We start from the raw sequence: 21050 nt of genomic DNA, 5'->3' as shown, positions 1-21050 counted from the left end.
AAGGACAAAGGCAGATTCATGAATAAGGACAATGACATGATGGGACCCAGACAGGATACCCCATGGTCTTTCAAGTTTACGAAACTGCACGGAGGCAGACAGAATTACCAAATGCCAAACCAATCGAGGAGGCAGAAGAATGTTAGGGGGGAGGGTACCTCTACACTGAAATGAACTGTATAAAAGTTGGGTGAACCCCAGTATGTATGCGTATTCCCAGGGTAAGGGGAAGCACCCAACTTTGCATTGTGGTACAATAAATGTTCTTTGTTCTCAATTTTTGTCTCGAGCGAAATCTGTGAAGGTTCTTCTGTTTCTCACAAAAGCAATAAGTAAATAAATAATACCTTTAAAACAAATCCAGTGATTTTCATAATTACAGTGTTCATTGCCAGAAACTGTGATATTAGGGAACTTACCTCAGGCTGAACAGCTTTAAAAACTGGTGCATCCATTAAAGTTATCTGACTCTATAAGATATAAAACACAACAATTTAATTGTAAAAGTAATCAAACCACTGCAATTTTGTTCATTAAAGACAACAAAATAGTAAAAGCAAATATTGTATTTTCACTCATATAACACATACATACTACATAGAAAATCATAAATTGTGTAAAAATATTTCCATATATCACACAGGTGTAGTATTTCTAAATTTCCAACTGGCAAAAGGCAAAATCAATTTGCATTTAAATGGGACATGAGACAAACCACATACCCAGTATCTGCCACAGTTAATCTCCAGCAATTAACATCCAATCACCCATTATATAATGATATCCTAACACATTAACAAGCTTCAGAATTACAAGGATTTTAATTCTAATTTGTCTCAAATAATAGGTATTTGATATGTTAATATCCTCCCTCAGGGATGGGTTTGGACAATTAATATTGATAAGGTTCACATTCAGTGTTCATAGGCCTCCACTTTGAGACTGGCTACGGAGCAGATGGAAAAATCAGAACTTACCTTTCAGACAGCAGCCCATTCATATCCAGAGGCGCCTTGGAGCGCCCTCCGGATCCAACAGAGGTGAGGCAACTGGTGCCATAGCGCCAGTCATCATAAATACATGGCATAGCAATGGTCGTCTTCCCTACCCATAATCCCCCACGCAGCTGAAACCGCTCTGTAGTTCCCTGAACACTTCCAGCTGTGTGGGGGATTATGGGTAGGGAAGACAGCCATTGCTCTGCCACGTTTTCAGCCAGAGAGTGGCCCTGAATGCTGAAGCGGCCCAGGGTGCCTGTCCCAGCCTGCACCAGCTTCCCCCTGATGTCTCCCGCTGCTCCACTGGCCCCCGCATCCCTGATGGTCCCCGCTGTCCTAATTGAGAGCTCCCACTGCCCTGACGATCCCTGCTTCCCTGATGGTTCCCGCTACCCCTCCAGCCCTCGCTGACAGCGCCGACTGCCCCGCCAGTCCCCACTGCTCCTGATTTGGAGGGAGAGGGGTGAGTGGGGAGATGGGTCGTGGGCTGTCGGCATCATCAGCCCGCCTCTAAACAGCCCGCTTAGCATGGCTGTACATTGATTGATCGGCAGAGGGCTGCGCTGCAGAGATTATCCCGATCGGAGAGGGCTTGGAATATGCGGCTCGGAGACCACCTCTGCACATTCAGAAAGGTAGGTGATAATGCGTTTTGGCGGAGTTTCTCCGCCTTTACATCTCAACTTTTGGACTATCTGATATGGCCTCTAGCCAGAATGTCCTGTTTATAGGAATATCATGGCATTCAGTACAAAGAGTTATTCCCAAGATCAAAATTTCCCACACCCGTTATAAATTGCACCATTCTTTCATTGCTGCTATTACATCCTCATGTTCGCTATAATATTCCCACACTTGCTATAAATTGCCGGCATGTCTTTTCCACGGCTGCTATTAATTGTGTGCGTTCTTTCAGTGCTGCTATTATATTTCCACACTCACTATAAATTGCCAACACAACTTTCCCACGGCTGCAATTAATTATGTGCATTCTTTCAATGCCGTTATTATATTCCCACACCTGCTATAAATTGCCAGTTCGACTTTTCCACACCCACTATTAATTGTGTGCGTTCTGTCAACATGTAAAAATATTCTCTTACAGCGCACACATAACGCATGGGGGGGGGGGGGGGGGACCTGATTTGTTAAATATGCATATAATGTGCATGTTATATGTGTAAAAATATGGTAAATATCTGTACAACAAATTTGTCACTCATCACTGAAACTTATAAAATATCAAAAGGGTGAAACAATGAAGGTATTTCACCAAGTTGAGCAATCTAGAACAAGAGGTCACCATCTCAGCTTAGAGGATTGACCATGAAGCAAACCACTTCATTGATAAGAAACCTCTTCACTCACAGGGAGTTTGTGAATCTTCCAGGAGAACTCAGAAACAAAGTTCATTCTACATATTAAGGGATATAGGAAGAAAAGGGAAATTGACAGCCATGATATTGGTGAATGGCAGAACAGGTTCTACTTGCTTCTCTTGCTTCTACTTCTTTTCAGAACAACAGCATAAATGGAAAACTGATATTGTGCATTGGGATTTTTGTTTAAAACTGTGGGATGTTAATTGTAGATTCTATTCGGCTGATCTGCATTATTTATAGTTTGCAATGCATCATACATAGTGGTTCTTCAATGAGGCTTTTTTTTAAAAATTAAACCAACTTAAATTCTGATGGAGTAACAAAATTGAACATTCAGTGATTTCACTCACAATAAGTTTGCCAGTACTGCGAAACATCAACGATGATGTCCTCGTTTTTCTTAGCCACGCAAATTAAAGTCTGGACTGATTGACAGACAGGCTTGCAGTGCCAAAACTAGCCAGTAGATGGATCTATTGCACTTAAATCCATTTGATGCTGGAAAATGAGCCTTACCATTTAAATTTTTAATTCAGATCCATTAGGGCACACATGTCAAACTCTGGCCCACAGACCAAATTTGGCCCGCGATATAATTATATTTGGCCCGCAAGATCATATCAAAAATGTATTAGAGGTGGCCCGCTGGCCGCCGTGCCAGTATAGCGCATGCACAGTAACCGCTGTGTCCCAGGGTGAGAGAGAGAGAGTAAAATCCTGGTCCTTGAAAAGTCGTGGTGGGTGGTTTTATAAACACGCTGTCATGTCCCCCCGCCCACCCCCCCACCGCAGCGCGGCCTGGCCGGTGTCAGGGGAAGCCAAGGCCACTTCCCAGCGTCCGGAACCCCAGTGGCACAGCGTTTCTTGGAGCTGCAGATGGAGTCGGGACGCCGGAGGTAAGATTGGGGCTTCCCGCCGGGCGATGGGGGCGCCGGCCGCCCTGTGCCTTCCCACTGGACCAGCGGCGGGTGCCCGGAGTACACGTGGAGAGCGAGGCTGGTCGGGCAGGAAGGGAGGAACACCCCCCCCCGCCAATCTCGGGAGTGGCGTGGGCTGGATCGGGATTAGCCACGTTCACCTGCTCCTCCACCACTGACCGGGATCCCAGCGCGGAGACTGCCCTGGAAAGGTCCTGGGACACCGGCACGGAAAGAAAAGGGGGTCCGGGAGAAACTCAGCAGGTCAAGGGAGGTCCGGGAGAAACTCAGCAGGTCAAGGGGGGTCAGGGAGAAACTCAGCAGGTCAAAGGGGGATCCGGGAGAAACTCAGCAGGTCAAAGGGGGTCCGAGAGAAACTCAGCAGGTCAAGGGGGAGGGGTCCGGGAGAAACTCAGAAGGTCAAGGGGAGGGGGTCCGGGAGAAACTCAGCAGGTCAAGGGGGGTCCAGGAGAAACTCAGCAGGTCAAGAGGGGTCCGTGAGAAACTCAGCAGATCAAAGGGGGATCCGGGAGAAACCCAGCAGGTCAAGGGAGGTCTGGGAGAAACTCAGCAGGTCAAGGGGGGTCCGGCAGAAACTCAGGGGGGGCCTGACCTCGCCAGGACCGTTGCCCACTCCCCCTCCCTGCCGCAGGCCGACCCGCGACTCACGGTGACGGGGCCACTGATCCGCCGAGATGCTGCCCTGCAGCGAGAGCCGATGCCCCCGCACTGTCGTTGTCCAGCCCGATCGCCCGCAAACCCCGCCCTCCCGCACACAGGCCTGAGTAAGGATTATGAACTTTAATCTCAGGATAAAACGATCTTCCAATAGTTTCATGTCACAGTGATAAATATATTCCTGGTTAAAAATGGTCCTGCACCTGGATACAAGCTCATTAGGCATAAAACTTGAAAAGTGTGTAAATCAAAGGATATCTGTACCAATGGAAAAAGGGCATGGCAAATAACCCTGCTAGAGTTCATGCCCACAATCAGTCACCCATTTGATTGTTTCAGGAATCATGTTATTCTCCTACATTCTCAATAGCCCTCAGATTTTACTATTCGACAGGACACTAGCAACATTTGACAAATCCTCTATAGAGAAATATTATTTATTGAATATTTTATTTCTCATTTGTTAATGCTTCTGGAAAGAGTTTATCCAAAACTATTATTAAACATTTACTTTAATAAGAAAAAGTTTAACATTACATATGTTGAAAGAAGAGAAAACATGCAGATGTTGTTGAAAGTTTTCAATAAATATTTAGTTCGGCCCTCGACTTAGTCCAAGTTTTTAATTTTGGCCCTCCGTGAATTTGAGTTTGACACCCCTGCATTAGGGTATCCAGCCTGTCTTGTCCACACCACCCAAATTCACCCATGTGGCCAATTAACCCTGTACATCTTTAGATCATGGGAGTAAACCACAGCCCCTGGAGGAAATCCAAGCAGACACAGGAAGAATGTACAAATTACTTTCAAATTTCCAAATTCAAGTTCAAATTTGTTAAAGTATATGTTTGACATCACATACAACGCTGAGATTATTTTTTTCTGCAGGCCAGACAGGATTTCTAATGACTGATAACTGGAAAATGTACTCACGAGAAAGAATTGTATACAAAGAATTATAAACAAAAGAAAAATGTGTAAACAAATTGACTGTGCAAATATAGAAAATAAATATTCATTAATAAATAATAAGTCACTGAATAGATCTGTTGTTCAGGAGTATAATTATTGAGGAGAGCTAGCTATTCAGCAAGACATTGAAGTAGTTGGTTAAATGTCAGCAAGACATTGAAGTAGCTGGTTAAAAAGGAGGTAAATCTTGTGGCACCTGTACCTCTTTCCTCTTGGCAAAGCATGTCCTGGGTGGTGTGGATTCATACAGATCAGTGGCTCACAACCTTTTTTTCCCCCTCTCACATACCACTTTAAGAATTCCCTAAGTCATAGGTGCTCTGTGATTAGAAAGGGATGGCTTAAGGTGGTATGTGGGTGGAATAAAAAGTTGAAAACCACTGTTTTAATCGTATCTAATTGACTCATTATGTGCACGGTTTCATAACTCCAAAGAAAATGGGCCAATAACAATTTTTCGCAAGCAAAATATTTCAATTGGGTCTAGAGCAGTGATTCTCAACCTTCCTTTCTCTCTCACATACCACAAGCAATCCCTTACTAATCACAGAGCACCAATAGCATAGGTATTACTTAAAGTGGTATGTAAGTGGAAAGAAAAAGGTTGAGAACCACTGATATAGATGTTCTCGATGGTGGGGAGAGTGTTGTCTGTAATGTATTGGGCTGTGTCTATTAGCTTTTGCAGGGCTTCCCAGCCAGAGATATTTGTGCCTCCATATCATGTCATGGTGCATCTGGTCAGCACACTTTCCTTTTCCTTTTCTTCAAACAACATCTACCAGATAACCTGGCAACTCCTCTGCCAAAAAGAGCCAAGATTCCTTTGATGAGAATAACTCCGAACTAATAAAGTGAAAATTCATGAAAATTCTGGATTGGAAGTTTCATCATATCTTGATGGAAAGAAACAGCTCTGTAGGCCCATGATGGATTAGGTCCAATAGAAAATCAACAACCTCAACAGATGGCCCTACACTCAACCATAACCATGGCACGTGGATATTATTAAGTGCTGTCGCAGTCATCAGTGGCTTAAACAGCTGTGAAATCAGCCAAATTAAATCCAAAGAAACACATCAAATATATCCTTAATTACCTCTGTCCTTGACATGAGTGACTTTAACTCCATTCCACATCAAGTTACCCAGTCCATCTTTGTTGTCATTCATGTCTGATGTCATCAAAACAATAAAAAACTAAAAGACATCAATGCCTAAAATTCAAATTTCAGAACCTCATCTCCCAGATTTGGTAAGGGGGAGACTTGGCAGAGAATCTCTTATGTCGAGTAACAAGACAAAGCTAAATCCTGCTATTGACCACATCGTCAGGGTGTTCCTCAATTGCCCCTCCCTTGGTTCAACAACTATTCCAAGAATCAAAATATGGATGCTGTGCATCAAAAAGCACATGAAACATGGTCAAACGTGCTCAACCTGAGACACTTCCATGACAATGTCAACCTCTCTTAGTTGTGGAACTGCAATACATCTTCAGATGCCAACCATCAAAATATTGACATTTAGTGAAGCAGATGTGATGATAGAGTCCATATAACCATATAACCACTTACAGCACAGAACAGGCCAGTTCGGCCCTACTAGTCCATGCCGTAGCAAATCCCCACCCTCATAGTCCCACTGACCAGCACCCGGTCCATACCCCTCTAGTCCCCTCCTATCCATGTAACGATTCAGTCTTTCCTTAAATGTAACCGATGATCCCGCCTCGACCCTGTCTGCCAGAAGCTCATTCCACATCCCCACCACCCTCTGCGTAAAGAAATTTCCCCTCATGTTCCCCTTATAATTTTCCCCCTTCAATCTTAAACCATGTCCTCTAGTTTGAATCTCCCCCTTTCTTAATTGAAAAAGCCTATCCACATTTACTCTGTCTGTCCCTTTTAAAATCTTAAACATCTCTATCAAGTCCCCTCTCAATCTTCTACGCTCCAGAGAAAAAAGCCCCAGTCTGCACAACCTTTCCCTGTAACTCAGACCCTGAAATCCTGTCAACATTCTCGTGAACTTTCTCTGCACTCTCTCTATTTTGTTTATCTTTCCTATAATTTGGTGACCAAAACTGTACACAGTACTCCAAATTTGGCCTCACCAATGCCTTGTACAATTTCATCAGTCTATTGGATCTACAATGGCCACATTAGTCAGTTCTCTAGGTTTACCGATAATAGATTTTAACTACCGTCTATACTCACAGCAAATTCTTCTGGTGTCACCTTCAGAACATCAAACACCACTGCATCAAAACTTTTCTTGGGATCATTGGAGGGTTTCTCACTTAGAGACTCAGAGCTGCTACTTCTCTGTAAGAACAAGAAAAGCTCATGAACTGCAAATATCAGCACCAAAACTCAAAATCAAGCAATTCTTACATTTAGGAATTATGTTTTCACATTCAGTAATTAAGTTGTACATTTTTATTGATTTTAGTAAACGAGTGTAAATCTCCGTAACAAACAAATGTTTCAAATGATATTCATAATTTTGCTGCTCCCTTCTGCACTGCACTTTTGGGGGAGTGATCAGCAGAGAACTCGTGCTTTTCATCATTCTTTTTACATTGGTCATATAAAATACCTCTCATCATTTATATTGTCTGGAGTAAAGCCTGCAATGACAACACTTGCTGCAGGGCATAATAACAATCTACAAACTGAAAAGATAAAAAGATAATTTATATCACAAATCTTGGTAACTCGTACAGCCTCAAAACATTTACATTAGGGTGGAGTCATTGTTGAATAAAATTGTATGAAACATAAATTACACCATTTCAGTCCAAATTTTTATTTGTGTTGAACATTTATACCAAATTTATTAGAAAAACAATACTTTTAGAAATAGATTTCTGGTGTATTTTAAGAAGATAATCGACACATCATTACACATCATGCAGCCTCTCGCATTTTTTAGCCACCACCTATGCCCACCAGAATTAAAATACAGCGTTTTCAACCGCGAGTTGTTGGCGCTATACCTGGCCATTAAGCATTTCCGTTACTTTCTGGAGGGCAGACATTTTATGGCCTACACAGATCTTCGACCTTTGACCTTCGCACTTGCCAAAATTACTGACCCTTAGTCGGCGTGACAGCAGAGACACTCATGTTACATTTTCAAATACACCATGTATGTACAGCATGTTTCTGGTAAAGACAATGTCATAGCCGACACCAGACCTGAGGTAAATGCAATTGCTGGTGGACATGACCTGAGGTCACTTGCGGTGGCACAATGCGACGATGCTGAGATACAGGGTTTTTGCATGGTTGTGATGAACTTACAGTTGGCAGACATTCTGCTATGGTCCAATAACATCACTTAACTCTGCAATGTTTTTGTGGACCGATCGCGTCATTCCATTTTCCTGGTGGTAAAGGTTGTATGACCATGCCCACGGTCTGTCCCACCCCTCGGTCCACCCTATGGAAAAGCTAATGGCATCCAAGAACATTTGGCACGGGCTGCGTAAGCAGGTCACTCAATGGGCAAAAATATCCCTCTCCTGTCAGACATCTAAAATTCAATGCCACACCAGAAACGCTGCAGCGGTTTCCCCCAACTACGCAAAGATTTTGACACATTCACATCGATATCGTGACAACCCCCACCCCCCCCCCACCCGTATCTAGGAGCCAGCGGTACATACTATGATCGACCGTTTTACCTGCTGGCCAGAGGCCGCCCTAACGATGGACATTACTTCGAAGACTTGAGCAGACACCTTCCTGGCTACCTGGGTGGCTTGATTTGGAGTAGCAGTTCACCTGACTTCCGATAGGGGACACAATTCACTACGGCTTTATGATTCAATTTGGCGAGTCTGTGAGATACACAGTTACACTACACAACGGCGTATCATCTACAGGCCAATGGACTAGTGGAACGATTTCACTGACATCTCAAACAGCCCTTGCAGGCGAGACTCATCAGACCACAGTGGACAGATGAATTAGATGTGTGCTTTTGGGAATTCAAACAGCCCCACAGGATGACCTGCAAGCTTCTTCAGCAGAACTCATTTACAGCGCACCCCTACTAATACTGGCTGACATTCCCCTTTCATCCACCTTGGACGATCCCTCCACAGCAGAGGAATTGAGGTGTCTTCATGACCAGATGGGTTCCATCATTCCAAAACCCCAGATGGGTTCCCTCATCCCAATACTGGCCACTTGTCATGGTTTGCCACCTACTCATGTTCCCGCTGCTCTCAACTCCATTCTTTTTGTCTTTGTCCTACCCACGCTACATTGCTACAGCAACCATACAAAGGGCCATATAAGGTGCTGCACAACAATGGTTCCACCATGCTTCTGTACATCAGTGGGCGTCAGTTGTTGTTTACGTGTGATAGGCTTAAACCCGCACATGTGGAAATTTTGGAGCCCATGCAGCTACCGCCTACCAAATGCCCTCCAAAGAACCATAACATTGAGACTGTACAATGGGGTGTCAATTCTGAGGGTTGGAGGGTACTGTAGCGGCAGAAGGGGGTAGAGTTTAAGAGAAAATCGCCACCTATCATGGTGGGTCTCTAGGGACATTATTGACCAACTCAAAGATTGCACTGGGCTACCTTCTCCAAGAGAAAGCCCACGAACTGTGGGGAGCATCAGGTGACACGATGATGTCACTTCCAGTTCGGGCCATCCAAACAAGAAATGACTTAAAAAGGCTGTGTAGTTCAAGATTAAACAGTTTGGCAGTTACTTGTGTGACAGAGTATTATAGATATATATAGATATGTTTTTTGTAGATAAATTGGGAAAGATTTGTTAGAGTAGGTTACATACAAACACTTTAAAACAGATCTTATTTGAAATACTGGAGCTCTGCCCAATGCTAGACATATCGGGGCCTCACAGCTGTGAGTGTTCAAGAGACTTCACAAATGGATTCTTGTTTACAAAAGGCAACAGATGAAAGATCTTGCTGGAGCCAGATATTGTCTGGAAGAGAACACAGATCACTTCTACAATGTTACAGCCAGCCGAAGTAGCTGGAGCTGGAACAGGACAAGCTGGCAAGCTTGTGGACAGTCCGCTTGTAAGACGGCCTGGTCAAAGCCCTTGTGGTTCATGCAAGAGGAGAGGACTGGCTGTCTAATATTTCACTTGGAATAAGTGAAACAAAAAGGTATTCTGTGCTGACCTGAAAGAAAGAGGTTATCATCTGGAGAACACTGAAGGGGAAGTTTCGTCAGCAAGACATTGAACTAGCTGGTTAAACATACACATGTGCTTAGAATTAGAAGGGGTTAAGTTAGGTTAAGTAAGTCAATAGAGATAAGTTAAAGTTTAAATCTGTTTTCATGTTTAAAGATAATTAAAAGCAACTTTTGTTTAAGTAACCATTTGTTTTGGTGAATATCTATTGCTGCTGGGTTTAAGGGTCCTCTGGGCTCGTAACACTTGAATGTGTGTCAATTGTTTTTCTTTGGCTTCTCCACAGTCGACGCTAAAAAAGAATAATCTCTTTCCCTTGGACACTGTCTTCTCCAAATGTCCACTAAATTCAATTCCCTCATTCATACTTGCCTTGGCTGCCTTTGTCTTTGTTACTTTCCTTACTGACAGAAGTTAAAATCACCACCAATTAAAATATTTTCCTGTGCATCTACCAATTTCAAAAATGTATTGTGTATAAATCTTTCATCATCTGTATTTGGTGCATATACATTTATCATGGTCCAGGACTCCGAACATAAATGACAGTGTACCATTATATACCTATCTGAGGTATCTGCAATTGCATCCTGAACTCTAACTGGAACATTTTTTTCCTATCAGAATTGTTACTCCTCTTGCTTTTGAATCAAATGAAAAAGCTATAACCTGGCCAACCCATCCTCTCTTTAATTTCTGATGTTCTTTTTCTGTTAAATGGGTTTCCTGAAGAAAGGCCAAGTCAACCCCCAATTTTGTTATATGTGCCAGTACTTTTTTTTTCTTTTCACCGAGCCTTTGAACCATTAACATTAAAACTAACATATTTTACAGGATTACCCATTACCCCAAAGGTCATTACCAAATTTATTCCCCCACCCCCACCCCGTCCCCTACACCCACCCTCTCGAAGATACATCAATACCTGGTGATGGGAGCAGGGCAGTTAGCTCCATATAAAACAAACACAAAGAAAAATATTAAAGATACAAAAAGTAGTATATTCCCCCCCCCCACGCCTTATTATATTGTTGGTGTTCAGAAAGTTAAAAATAACACCACCTTCTCCATCCACCAGGTTGTGCTTATTGCATGATACATGATACAATGACATACACATCCCCATCATCCTGAACCCTCCCAGAATATTTCCCAATATACCATTAATACATATGTACAAGAAGAAAAATGAGAAAAGAAATAATTACATAACTGAATACATTATCAGAAGAAGAAAAAAATTAAATTATTTATAGTCCATTCAGAATGTTAAGTATTATTACTTCGTTCTCTAATCTCTCGTAAACTATTAACATACTCTGTCACTTTATTGATGTTCAACATAAATTTTCTTTCTCCATCTGGCAAAATAATCTTGAAAGTTGCTGGATAACACAAAACAAAATTGTACCCTTTTCGTCTTAAGATCCTTTTTAATGGGTTAAACTCATGTCTGCGTTTAAGCAATGAGGCGCTATATCAGGGTAAAAAATAGTTTTTCCCCTCTTCCTCCAAAGGACCTCCTCTTGCCTTGGCATCCATAGCTGCAATTCTTAAAATTCTTTCCCTGCCCTGATATCGCAAGAGCTTAACAAGGACAGAGTGAAGTCTTTGATCCAGTCCAGGGCAGGGCATAAGGGATCTGTAGGCTCTTTCTATTTCAACCATATCTCCAATCTCTTCTTTAACCAGGATAGTAGGAATCCATTCCTGGAAAAAAAATATATTGGGTCTGTCCCTTCTGTCTCTTCCTTCAATCCCACTATCTTAATATTATTTCTTCTGCTAAAGTTTTCAAGTGAATCCAGTTTTTCCCATACTCTTGATCTCTCTTTAGTCCAGACATCCATTTCATTTTCTATTTCGCCCATTCTGTCAGTGACATCTACTAGCTCTTCTTCCACCACAGTAACTCTATCATTTAAATTGCCAATTGCTCCCTGGAAGTTCTCCATGTCAGCCGTAATATCATCGAGATGTCTGTTCATTTGTTTACCATTCTTCTCAAAGACTTTCATGACATCATTAATGGTAAATTTTAAAATATTCTTCCCGTTTCCTTTCTTCAGTACTTTTTTTTTAAATTTTGCTTGTTATTGTGGCTCCCTCTTGCTCTATATCCTCCTTGATGCTCGTATATTCTTCCTGGCTTTTATCCAAGCTTTAACTTTTTAAATCTTCAGAGTCAGCATCTCTGTAGCAGCCCGTGGCTCATTACTGGTGGAGCTTCTCACAGTCTGTTCAGTTGAGTCCTGGCAATCCCCACCTCCTCAACGGAGACTCACCAATGCCTGCCCTGTCAAGCGAGCCACTTGAGTTGGTGGTGGGGGGGGGTGGGGTCAAACCTCCTCCCCAGGCTTTTTCTTCGGAGCGAGCCTCTGACTGTGGCCACTATCTTTGACTCAACAAACCCCCATAGAACCTGTAAATTCTTCTTTCTTGGCACGTTTATAATAGTTTTAAAGTAAATATTTCTCGAGTTTTATAATAGTTAAGTCTGGTTTTTTTTGCTTTTCCTTCTCTAATGCTGGGGCCTCGGGATTTTACCTTCACCACATTACGATAACCTCCCACATGACAATAAACTTGATGACAATTCCCAGAAATTGGAAGGTAGCAAATGTAACCTCCAGCAAATTGAGTTAGCATGGCCTCATTGGTGGAGAAGATGCCCAAATCTATTTTAATTCAAGTGATAATGGGCACTTGGAAAATATTAAATGATTGGGCATGGCCGTCATCAAGTTAGGAAATAGAAGTTGTGCATGAAATCTGCAGAAGTTTTTCAAAGCTGCAACCAACAGAGAAAATAAGGTTAAACCCATTAATGCAGTTTATTCAAACATGCTGAATGTCTCAATGAAGTCTTATATTTGTGATCAATGAACATTATAGCACATAGCATCAGAAGTAACTTTTTGTTGTGGATTGAATATTGGTTAGCAGACCAAAAGAAAACTGGTTTGGGAAGTTATGAGGATTGGGATGCCACATGGATTGTTGCTGGTACATGGATTCACAATTTATGTCAATGATTTATTTAGCTGAGAGGATCAAGTGCAATACATGCATTGTTCTTGTGGATGTAAAACCTGGTAATCATGATAACTGTGAAGGGGCTTCAAGGGCTAGATGAATGGGTAAGAATGAGGGATTATCCACTTTAGTGCAAAAATATACAAAGAAAAGGCATTTTGCAAATGGTGAGAGATTGCATATGGTGTACCTGAGGAACTTTAGACTCCTTGCATGTGAATCAAGGAAAATCAATGTTCACGCTCATCAACCAATACTGAAACTAAATAATGTTGGTCATTATCACAAGGGGATTTGATAAATATAGAGGTCTTACTCCAGTTGTTGAACTGTGTTAAAAATGCATCTGTGCAATGGGAGAGAAAAGGAATTAAAAGAATAGAAAATTGTTTTTTGGGAAATAATTTATTAACATTTGAACAAATGAAGTACAACTATGGAATAACTCATGGTACAATGTTTGCATACCATCAACTGAAAGCCTACTTCAAGGACAAATTGGGAAGCAGACTGAGATTACCAGAAGGAAGCAGCTTTGAAAATGTGATTACAGAAACAATGATAATTAAAAGATTTATAACGAACATGTACATCAAGCTACAAAGAAGGAAAATGATGAAATAAGCTATAAACCCAAACAAAAATGGAAAAAAGATTTAAACATAAAGATAAAAAATGAAATATGGGAAAAGTTATGCTCTGGAACTATGAAGAATATAATAAACACAAGGTTACGCATGATACAGTATAATTGGTTACACAGGTTATATATCACGCCCCAAAAGTTAAAAAAAATGGGATCCAACATTATCAGATAGATGTTTTTGCTGTAAGAAGGAAATGGGAACAACAGTACATGCAATTTGGGCATGTGGGAAAGTGAAAAAGTTTTAGGAAGATCTAAATCAGGTATTAAATAAAATCACAAAAAGCAACATACCAAAAAATCCAGAGATATTTCTTCTAAGTAATATAAGTAAAGAATTAGGCCTCAAACTGGATGAAGCACAAAAAAGATTTATTATGATATCCTTAGCTGTGGCAAAAAAATGTATGATGTCAACTTTGAAATCGGAAGAGAGTCTGAGAGTACAGCAATGGTACATAGAAATTAATAAATATATTCCATTGGAAAAAATAACAATTTAAAAAATAAAGTCACTTATTTGAACAAATTTGGGAACCGTACATGGAACATAACAGAGAGGGCCTACCGCGGACAAACTGGCATGTTTTAAATATTAAAGGACTCAATGGACATGTGATTAATGAGCAAAAATGGTTCTTGCAAAAAAGATCAGCCATGATCTCAATGAATGGTGGAACTGGCAAGAGGGATAAAATAAACTGCTTCTGGGCTCTACGTCTTATGTTCTTGTGTCAGGACGTCAGTTCTTTGCCGCAGGACCTAGGGTCTTCTTTGAACATAATTCCTCCTTCACGCCAGGTTGTAATATATGAGAAAATCAGCATCAATATTACACAGAGGATAAACCTTCAGTGATTCAAAGCTCTGAGGCATGAACAAGTACAAGAATTGTGAAACAAAACTGGAGAAACCTAAATCAATGTCTTCTTGCTGCAGTCTTAACTAAAAACAGGTCTTAAAATTTAAAAAAAACCCACATCATACACAGAAAATTCAAAGATAACGAAATAATTAATAAATCTACAAACAATGATAAATTGTAAACACAAAGAGATAAATGTATTCCAATAAGCTTACAATAGTCTTACCTCTGAAGCAGTGGCTGTAAAATATATGGTGCTCGACTGCCCATTAGTCAGGTCCATACTTTCTGTACCATCCAAAACTGCAGTGCTATGAATAGCTCATGGTAAAAGCATGAGCTTCATGACTCCTGCCATACAAAGAGAATAAATCATTTCAGAAGATTTCTAACAAAATAAATGACCATTAAAAGAACTTTATTTCTCTTCTTTTTTTTTAATTTTTTATTTTTCACACCATAAATCACATTAGCCATGATATACACTTTTTCTTTTTCACACATTTACAGTGACTTTTTCTCCCCCCCCCCACCTCCTCCCAAGCCACCCCCCCCACCCCCCCCTCTCATCCATTTTAGGTATACAATCTAGGTTGCATTAATTCAGTCAGACAATGTTGTCATTCAACAAAAATACACCAGAAATTCTACAGAGTCCATTCTTTTCTTTCCTTCTCCTTCCATCAACTTAGGTAATGTTTGTCCCCGGTAGGTTTTCGCTATTGTATTTAATGTAAGGCTCCCATACTTGTTCGAATATTTCAATATTATTTCTTAAACTATATGTTATTTTTTCTAATGGAATACATTTATTCATTTCTATATACCATTGTTGTATTTTCAAATTATCTTCCAATTTCCAGGTTGACATAATACATTTTTTTGCTACGGCTAGGGCTATCTTAACAAATCTTTTTTGTGCATCCTCCAAATCAATTCCAAATTCTTTGTTTTTTATGTTACTTAGGAGAAAGATCACTGGATTCTTTGGTATATTGTTTTCTGTTATTTTATTTAATATCTGATTGAGATCATCCCAAAATTTTTCTACTCTCTCACATGTCCAGATTACATGAATTGTTGTTCCCATTTCTTTTTTACATCGAAAACATCTATCAGATACTGTTGGGTCCCATTTATTTAACTTTTGCGGTGTAATGTATAGTCTGTGTAACCAATTATATTGTATCATACGTAGCCTCGTATTATAATCCACTAATGAAAAAATTACAGGACGATTTAGAGCATTGGAAAGATCTACCACCAACACTGATAGGAAGGATAAACTGTATTAAAATGAACATTTTTCCAAGGATATTATACTTATTTCAGGCATTGCCAATACAACTGACAGAAAAATTCTTCAAAGAGTTAAAGAAAATAATAACGAAATTTTTATGGAGAGGGGGGAAACCGAGGATAGCACTAGATAAATTAACAGAATGGTATAAACAAGGAGGCTTACAATTGCCAAACTTTAAAAATTATTATAGAGCCGCACAATTAAGATACCTATCAGATTTTTATCAAACAAGGGAAAAACCAGACTGGACGAGATTAGAACTAGATAAAATAGGGGAAAAGATACCTGAACACATATTATATAAATGGGACGAAAAATTGCTACAACATAGAACTTCTCCAGTATTACATCATCTCCTCAATATTTGGAAGAAGATCCATGTAGAAAGAAATAAAACAAATTATCAATTACCAAAACTAATATTGACGCAAAATAAGCTACTCCCTTTTACAATAGACAACCTTTCCTTTAGAGAATGGGAAAAAAAGGGATTAAAAGAATAGAAAATTGTTTTTCAGGAAGTAGATTCTTATCCTTTGAACAAATGAGAGATAAGTACAATATAACTGGAGATACAGTGCTGGCATATTACCAACTGAGATCCTACTTGAAGGATAAATTAGGAAGCAATTTGAGTTTACCAGAGGGAAGTAACCTTGAATATGTGATTACAGATACAATGTTAATCAAAAGATTTATAACAAATATGTAATTAAACTGCAAGAAAAGGAGAATAAAGAAACAAATGGTAAAACTAAACAAAAATGGGAACAAGATTTAAATATAAAGATAAAAAAGGAAACATGGGAGAAATTATGTTCTGGAATGATGAGAAATAGAACTTTATTTCTCTTCCATGATTCAGTTGATAAAGTAAATACAGCAAAAATATACCTTCAAAATAATTAGCATAAACTCCTATTTCCCCAGTGTTCTCATTTTATAAAACAGCTAATAATTCTTAATTCATGGATCTTGAGGTTCATTCCCAATTATTGCTCACACACAGAAGATTCAGAAAGGAATTTGATTCTGCATATAGCAAATTCTACAGCATAATTCAAATTTGAATTAAGGACAAAACATAGGAGCAAAAATAGACTATTACGCTGATTGAGTCTGTCCCATCAATTATGAGCTAATCCATTTTTTAATTCAGTCCCCTCCCCAGTCTCCTTCCTACAACTTTTTTTTAAACTTTATTTAAGATTTTATAACATGAATAAAATAGAAAGTTACAGTAAAAAGATTAAACGTAAGATAATAAAAATTACAATACTACATCGGCAGACTAAATAAACTAAACCACCCCCCCAATAATTAGTACACAACATTAATGACCTAGCTTAAAGTTAGTCTAACCCCCCCCCCCCAAAATAAAGAATGAAAGAGTGATCCTTCCTACAACCTTGATGCCCTGGCTAATCAAGAACCAATCATCTCTGCCTTAATTACACCCAATGACTTGACCTCCACAATTACCTGTGGCAACAAATTCTTCCACATCCATTCTAAGCAGATCCCCTTCAATCTGAAGTTGTGCCCCCGTGTCTTCTCCATCAACTCTGTCCATGCCTTTCAAGATTCAAAATGTTTCAATGAGATCCCTCATCATTCCCTTAAATTCCAACAAGTACAGGCCAAGAGCTGTCAAAGACTCCTCATATGATAATCTTTTCATTCCCGGAATCATCCTTGTGAACCTCCTTTGAACCCTCTCCAACATCAGCACAAACTGCTTACTGTACTCCAAATGAGGTTTCACCAGTGCGTTATAAAGCCTCAACATATTCCCAGCTCATATTCTATTCCTTTTAAAATGAATGTCAGTATTGCATTTGCCTTCTTCACCATCAACTCAACATGCAAATTTAAATATGGTTGCCAAATTTTCTTCATCCCTGATTCCCACAAATAGCCCCTGCATTATTTCCCATCATGAATTAATTAAGGCCAACAGTGGCACTGAATACCATCAGCAAACTTAAACCAACCCAAAATAACTGAACCTGGGAACTTCTGCATTCAACCATGTTTTTAAATTGACACAGAAGAATACCATAATATATACTTCAGATTAAGCCAATTGCATCTGTGAAATTACAAACATTCACCTATATTTCCTCTTCATTCATGGTATTACAAGCATTAATAGACAAAAACTACTCATGAAAATTCTGATAGCAATGCACATAAACATTCAAGATTCAAATCTGTACAATATTCATCCTTGTGGGACAAGCAACTTATTTTAACAATATGCTTTAAAGTATTGTTTTCAGCACTTAACACAGCAATTCCACATGATCTCCACCAGTGATGGTGCGCATCAAAGCACACCTCCCAGAGACACTGGACCCATTTCAATTCACCTTTGCTTCACTCCTTCCTGACCCACCTAGAAACGATACCACATTTGCCAGCTCATTGATATCAGCTCAGTATTTAATACGATCATTCCCCAGGGGCTGGTGGAGAAGCTATCCTCACTGGAACTCAACATCTCTCTCTGTAACTGGATTCTGGCCTTCCTAACAGGAAAAATCACAGTCTGTCCGGGTCAGTAGCAGAACTCCGAGCACCGTCACAGTGAGCACAGGCACACCTCAGAGCTGTGTGCTCAGCCCACTCCAGTTCACACTACAGACCCAGACCCACAACTGCATCACGAGATCCAGCTCCAGAAGTATCAAGTTTTCAGATGACACAACAGTCGTTGGCCTCATCACCAACACAGATGAGTCGCACATCAGAGAAAAGGTAGAAAACTCATGATCGTACAAGAGCAACAATATAAATCTCAATGTGGACAAGACGAAGGAGATGATTGTGAACTTCAGGAGGACCAGGAATGACCACACTCTACTACACATCATCAACTCTGTAGTGGAGAAAGTGAAAAGCACCAAGTTCCTTGGTGTTCACCTATTGAGGACAAACAACATCTCACTTGTCGGTAAGGTACAATAGCAACTGCACTTCCTCAGAAGACTGAAGCGAGCAAGGCTACAGGACACCATTATGTCAACCTTCTGCAGGAACTCTATCCAGTGTGTCCTGGCCATTTGCATCATAGTGCAGTATGGTTGCTGCAGAAAAATGAATCAGAGATCAACCTACCAGACCATAAGAATGGCAGAGAGGATCACTGGAGTTTCCCCCACCCCCAACATCACTGTGAAATACCAGGATCACTGTCTGAAGAGAGGACGCAAAATTAATTGAGGACGCTTTCCACCCATGCACACCATCTTTCAGCTCCTCCCATCAGGAAAGAGACACAGGAATATCAGTCAGTGTCATCTGGCTGAGAAACCGCTTCTTCCCACAGGCAGTGGGAATGCTGAATGACCAAAGGAACTGATCACACAAAAACCAGCTGAGACTCTCATATTTACAAAACAATTTATTTATTTGTATACATGAATACCAGTCCTGCTGAAATATTGTTTGTCTGTATGTATGCTATATCTGGTTGTGTGTCTGTGTGTTTTGCACCAAGAACCAGAGAACATTGTTTCGTCGGATTGTACTTGTACAATCAGCTGACAAGAAACTTGCCTTGAATTCACCTTTATTCAGTTCCTCTTATGAAAATAACAAATTATTCCAAGTTGTTTCACAGCAGTACTTCAGACACTGAATAAAGAAAGTAGGGATTAGGAGAAACAAACAAATACATTACAAAAATGTGTACCATTTCTCAATGGAGGAGGAGGGCACAACAAGAAAAGAATTTGTGAAGGGAATCCCTAAAACGTATGATTTATCGTAAACAGTTAATGGTGCAAACAACCAATGATGGAAGTGAAATAACATTCAGCATACTACAAACAGGAATCGAAAGTTTATAGTGGGGCAAGTTACAAAATAAAGAAGGCATTATGAGAATGATCATTTTAAATGTGAACTGTTTGGGGAACCAAGAATCAACGTTGAGGATTTCAACTCCATACAGATTGAGAAAGAAACGAAATGTGGCATGGTTGTCATGTTACAAAGATACAGGGTCAGAAATACAGGGTCGGGTGCCTGCAGAGGGATGGAGACAGGTGGAACACCATGAAGTAGCAAAATACTTCATGTTCAATCAGGTGTTTGCATTATTCAACTTCAAAAGTTTTGCATTCCTGCCAGTTATCTGGATCAATTCATGAAGACATTTATCCATGTGGAATTGGTTCAGTTTGCACCCTTTTTCAAAGTAATAGCATGGTGTCCATAAATTTCAATGTTGTTTCCCAGCTGTAGACAAAATCTTGTTTCCAAGTAAATCCCATATTTCACAGATATAATAAATGTGAATTGGACAAATGGGCAACTATCACAGAAATTCTTTGCAGGTTCAGTTGCATAGCTACTAAATTATATTGAACTACATATAGAAATTTAATAAGGATTTCAGGAGATAAAAGTCCACTGCTTCTAACTCAGTAACACACAATTCAGCACCATTTATACATCTGGTGACTGATATATGTTAAGTTTCAATTGAATGGTGATTTCTAAAATGTGGTAATACCTGGGCTATCACATATACACAAGCTTCCACAGCCCTCTTAGGTACTCAATCCCAAAGATTCACTCACTTTACAATGAAGAAAACTTTTGTCATCACAATCTCTGCATGGCCACCAATGAGGAGCGAAAAATGGAGGAATATTAACTCAGAATTAGAATTTATCGCCATGAACATGGATCACAAAATTCAATGTTTTGGGACTGCATTATAGGAGCAAAAATTGCTTTAGTTTACATTTTTTTTAAATAAATAAATGCAAAAAGAGAAAAAGTAATGTCTATGGTTCACTGACCCATTCAGAAACCTGATGGCGGAGGGGAAGAAGCTATTTTTAATATCGTTGGGTGTTCAACTTCAGGTTCCTGTACCTTCTTCCTGATTATAGCAATGTGAATAGGGCATAAACAGGAGGTGAGGGTCCTTGATTATATAGGCTGCTTTCTTGAGACACTGCCTTTTCTTGCGTCCATAAAGACTGGCACTGACTGAGTATACAACTCTCTGTAGACTCTTCCTGTCCTGTGCATTGCCACCTCCATA

The 21050-nt window shown here is 40.1% G+C and overlaps 1 protein-coding gene across 10 annotated transcripts in view; it reads right to left on the bottom strand.

Moving 5' to 3' along the window:
- ralgps2 (Ral GEF with PH domain and SH3 binding motif 2) overlaps window positions 1-21050 on the bottom strand; it is a 486036-nt gene that overhangs the window by 338753 nt on the left and 126233 nt on the right. For 8 of the 10 annotated variants that reach the window (XM_069937720.1, XM_069937714.1, XM_069937723.1 and 5 more), the window contains 3 exons: window positions 14912-15036; window positions 7166-7273; window positions 420-470 (listed from right to left, as the gene is read on the bottom strand). In XM_069937720.1, coding sequence (XP_069793821.1) covers window positions 420-470; window positions 7166-7273; window positions 14912-14968 — 216 coding nt within the window. In that variant the 5' untranslated portion in view covers window positions 14969-15036. The remainder of the gene's footprint in view (window positions 1-419; window positions 471-7165; window positions 7274-14911; window positions 15037-21050) is intronic. The other 2 variants (XM_069937722.1, XM_069937721.1) reach the window with 1 other exon arrangement.

Source organism: Narcine bancroftii, chromosome 5 (genome assembly GCF_036971445.1).
Source record: "Narcine bancroftii isolate sNarBan1 chromosome 5, sNarBan1.hap1, whole genome shotgun sequence".
Classification (NCBI taxonomy): Eukaryota; Metazoa; Chordata; class Chondrichthyes; order Torpediniformes; family Narcinidae; genus Narcine; species Narcine bancroftii.
Note: the sequence above shows the minus strand (reverse complement) of the source record. Positions and strands in the feature narration are given on the sequence as shown.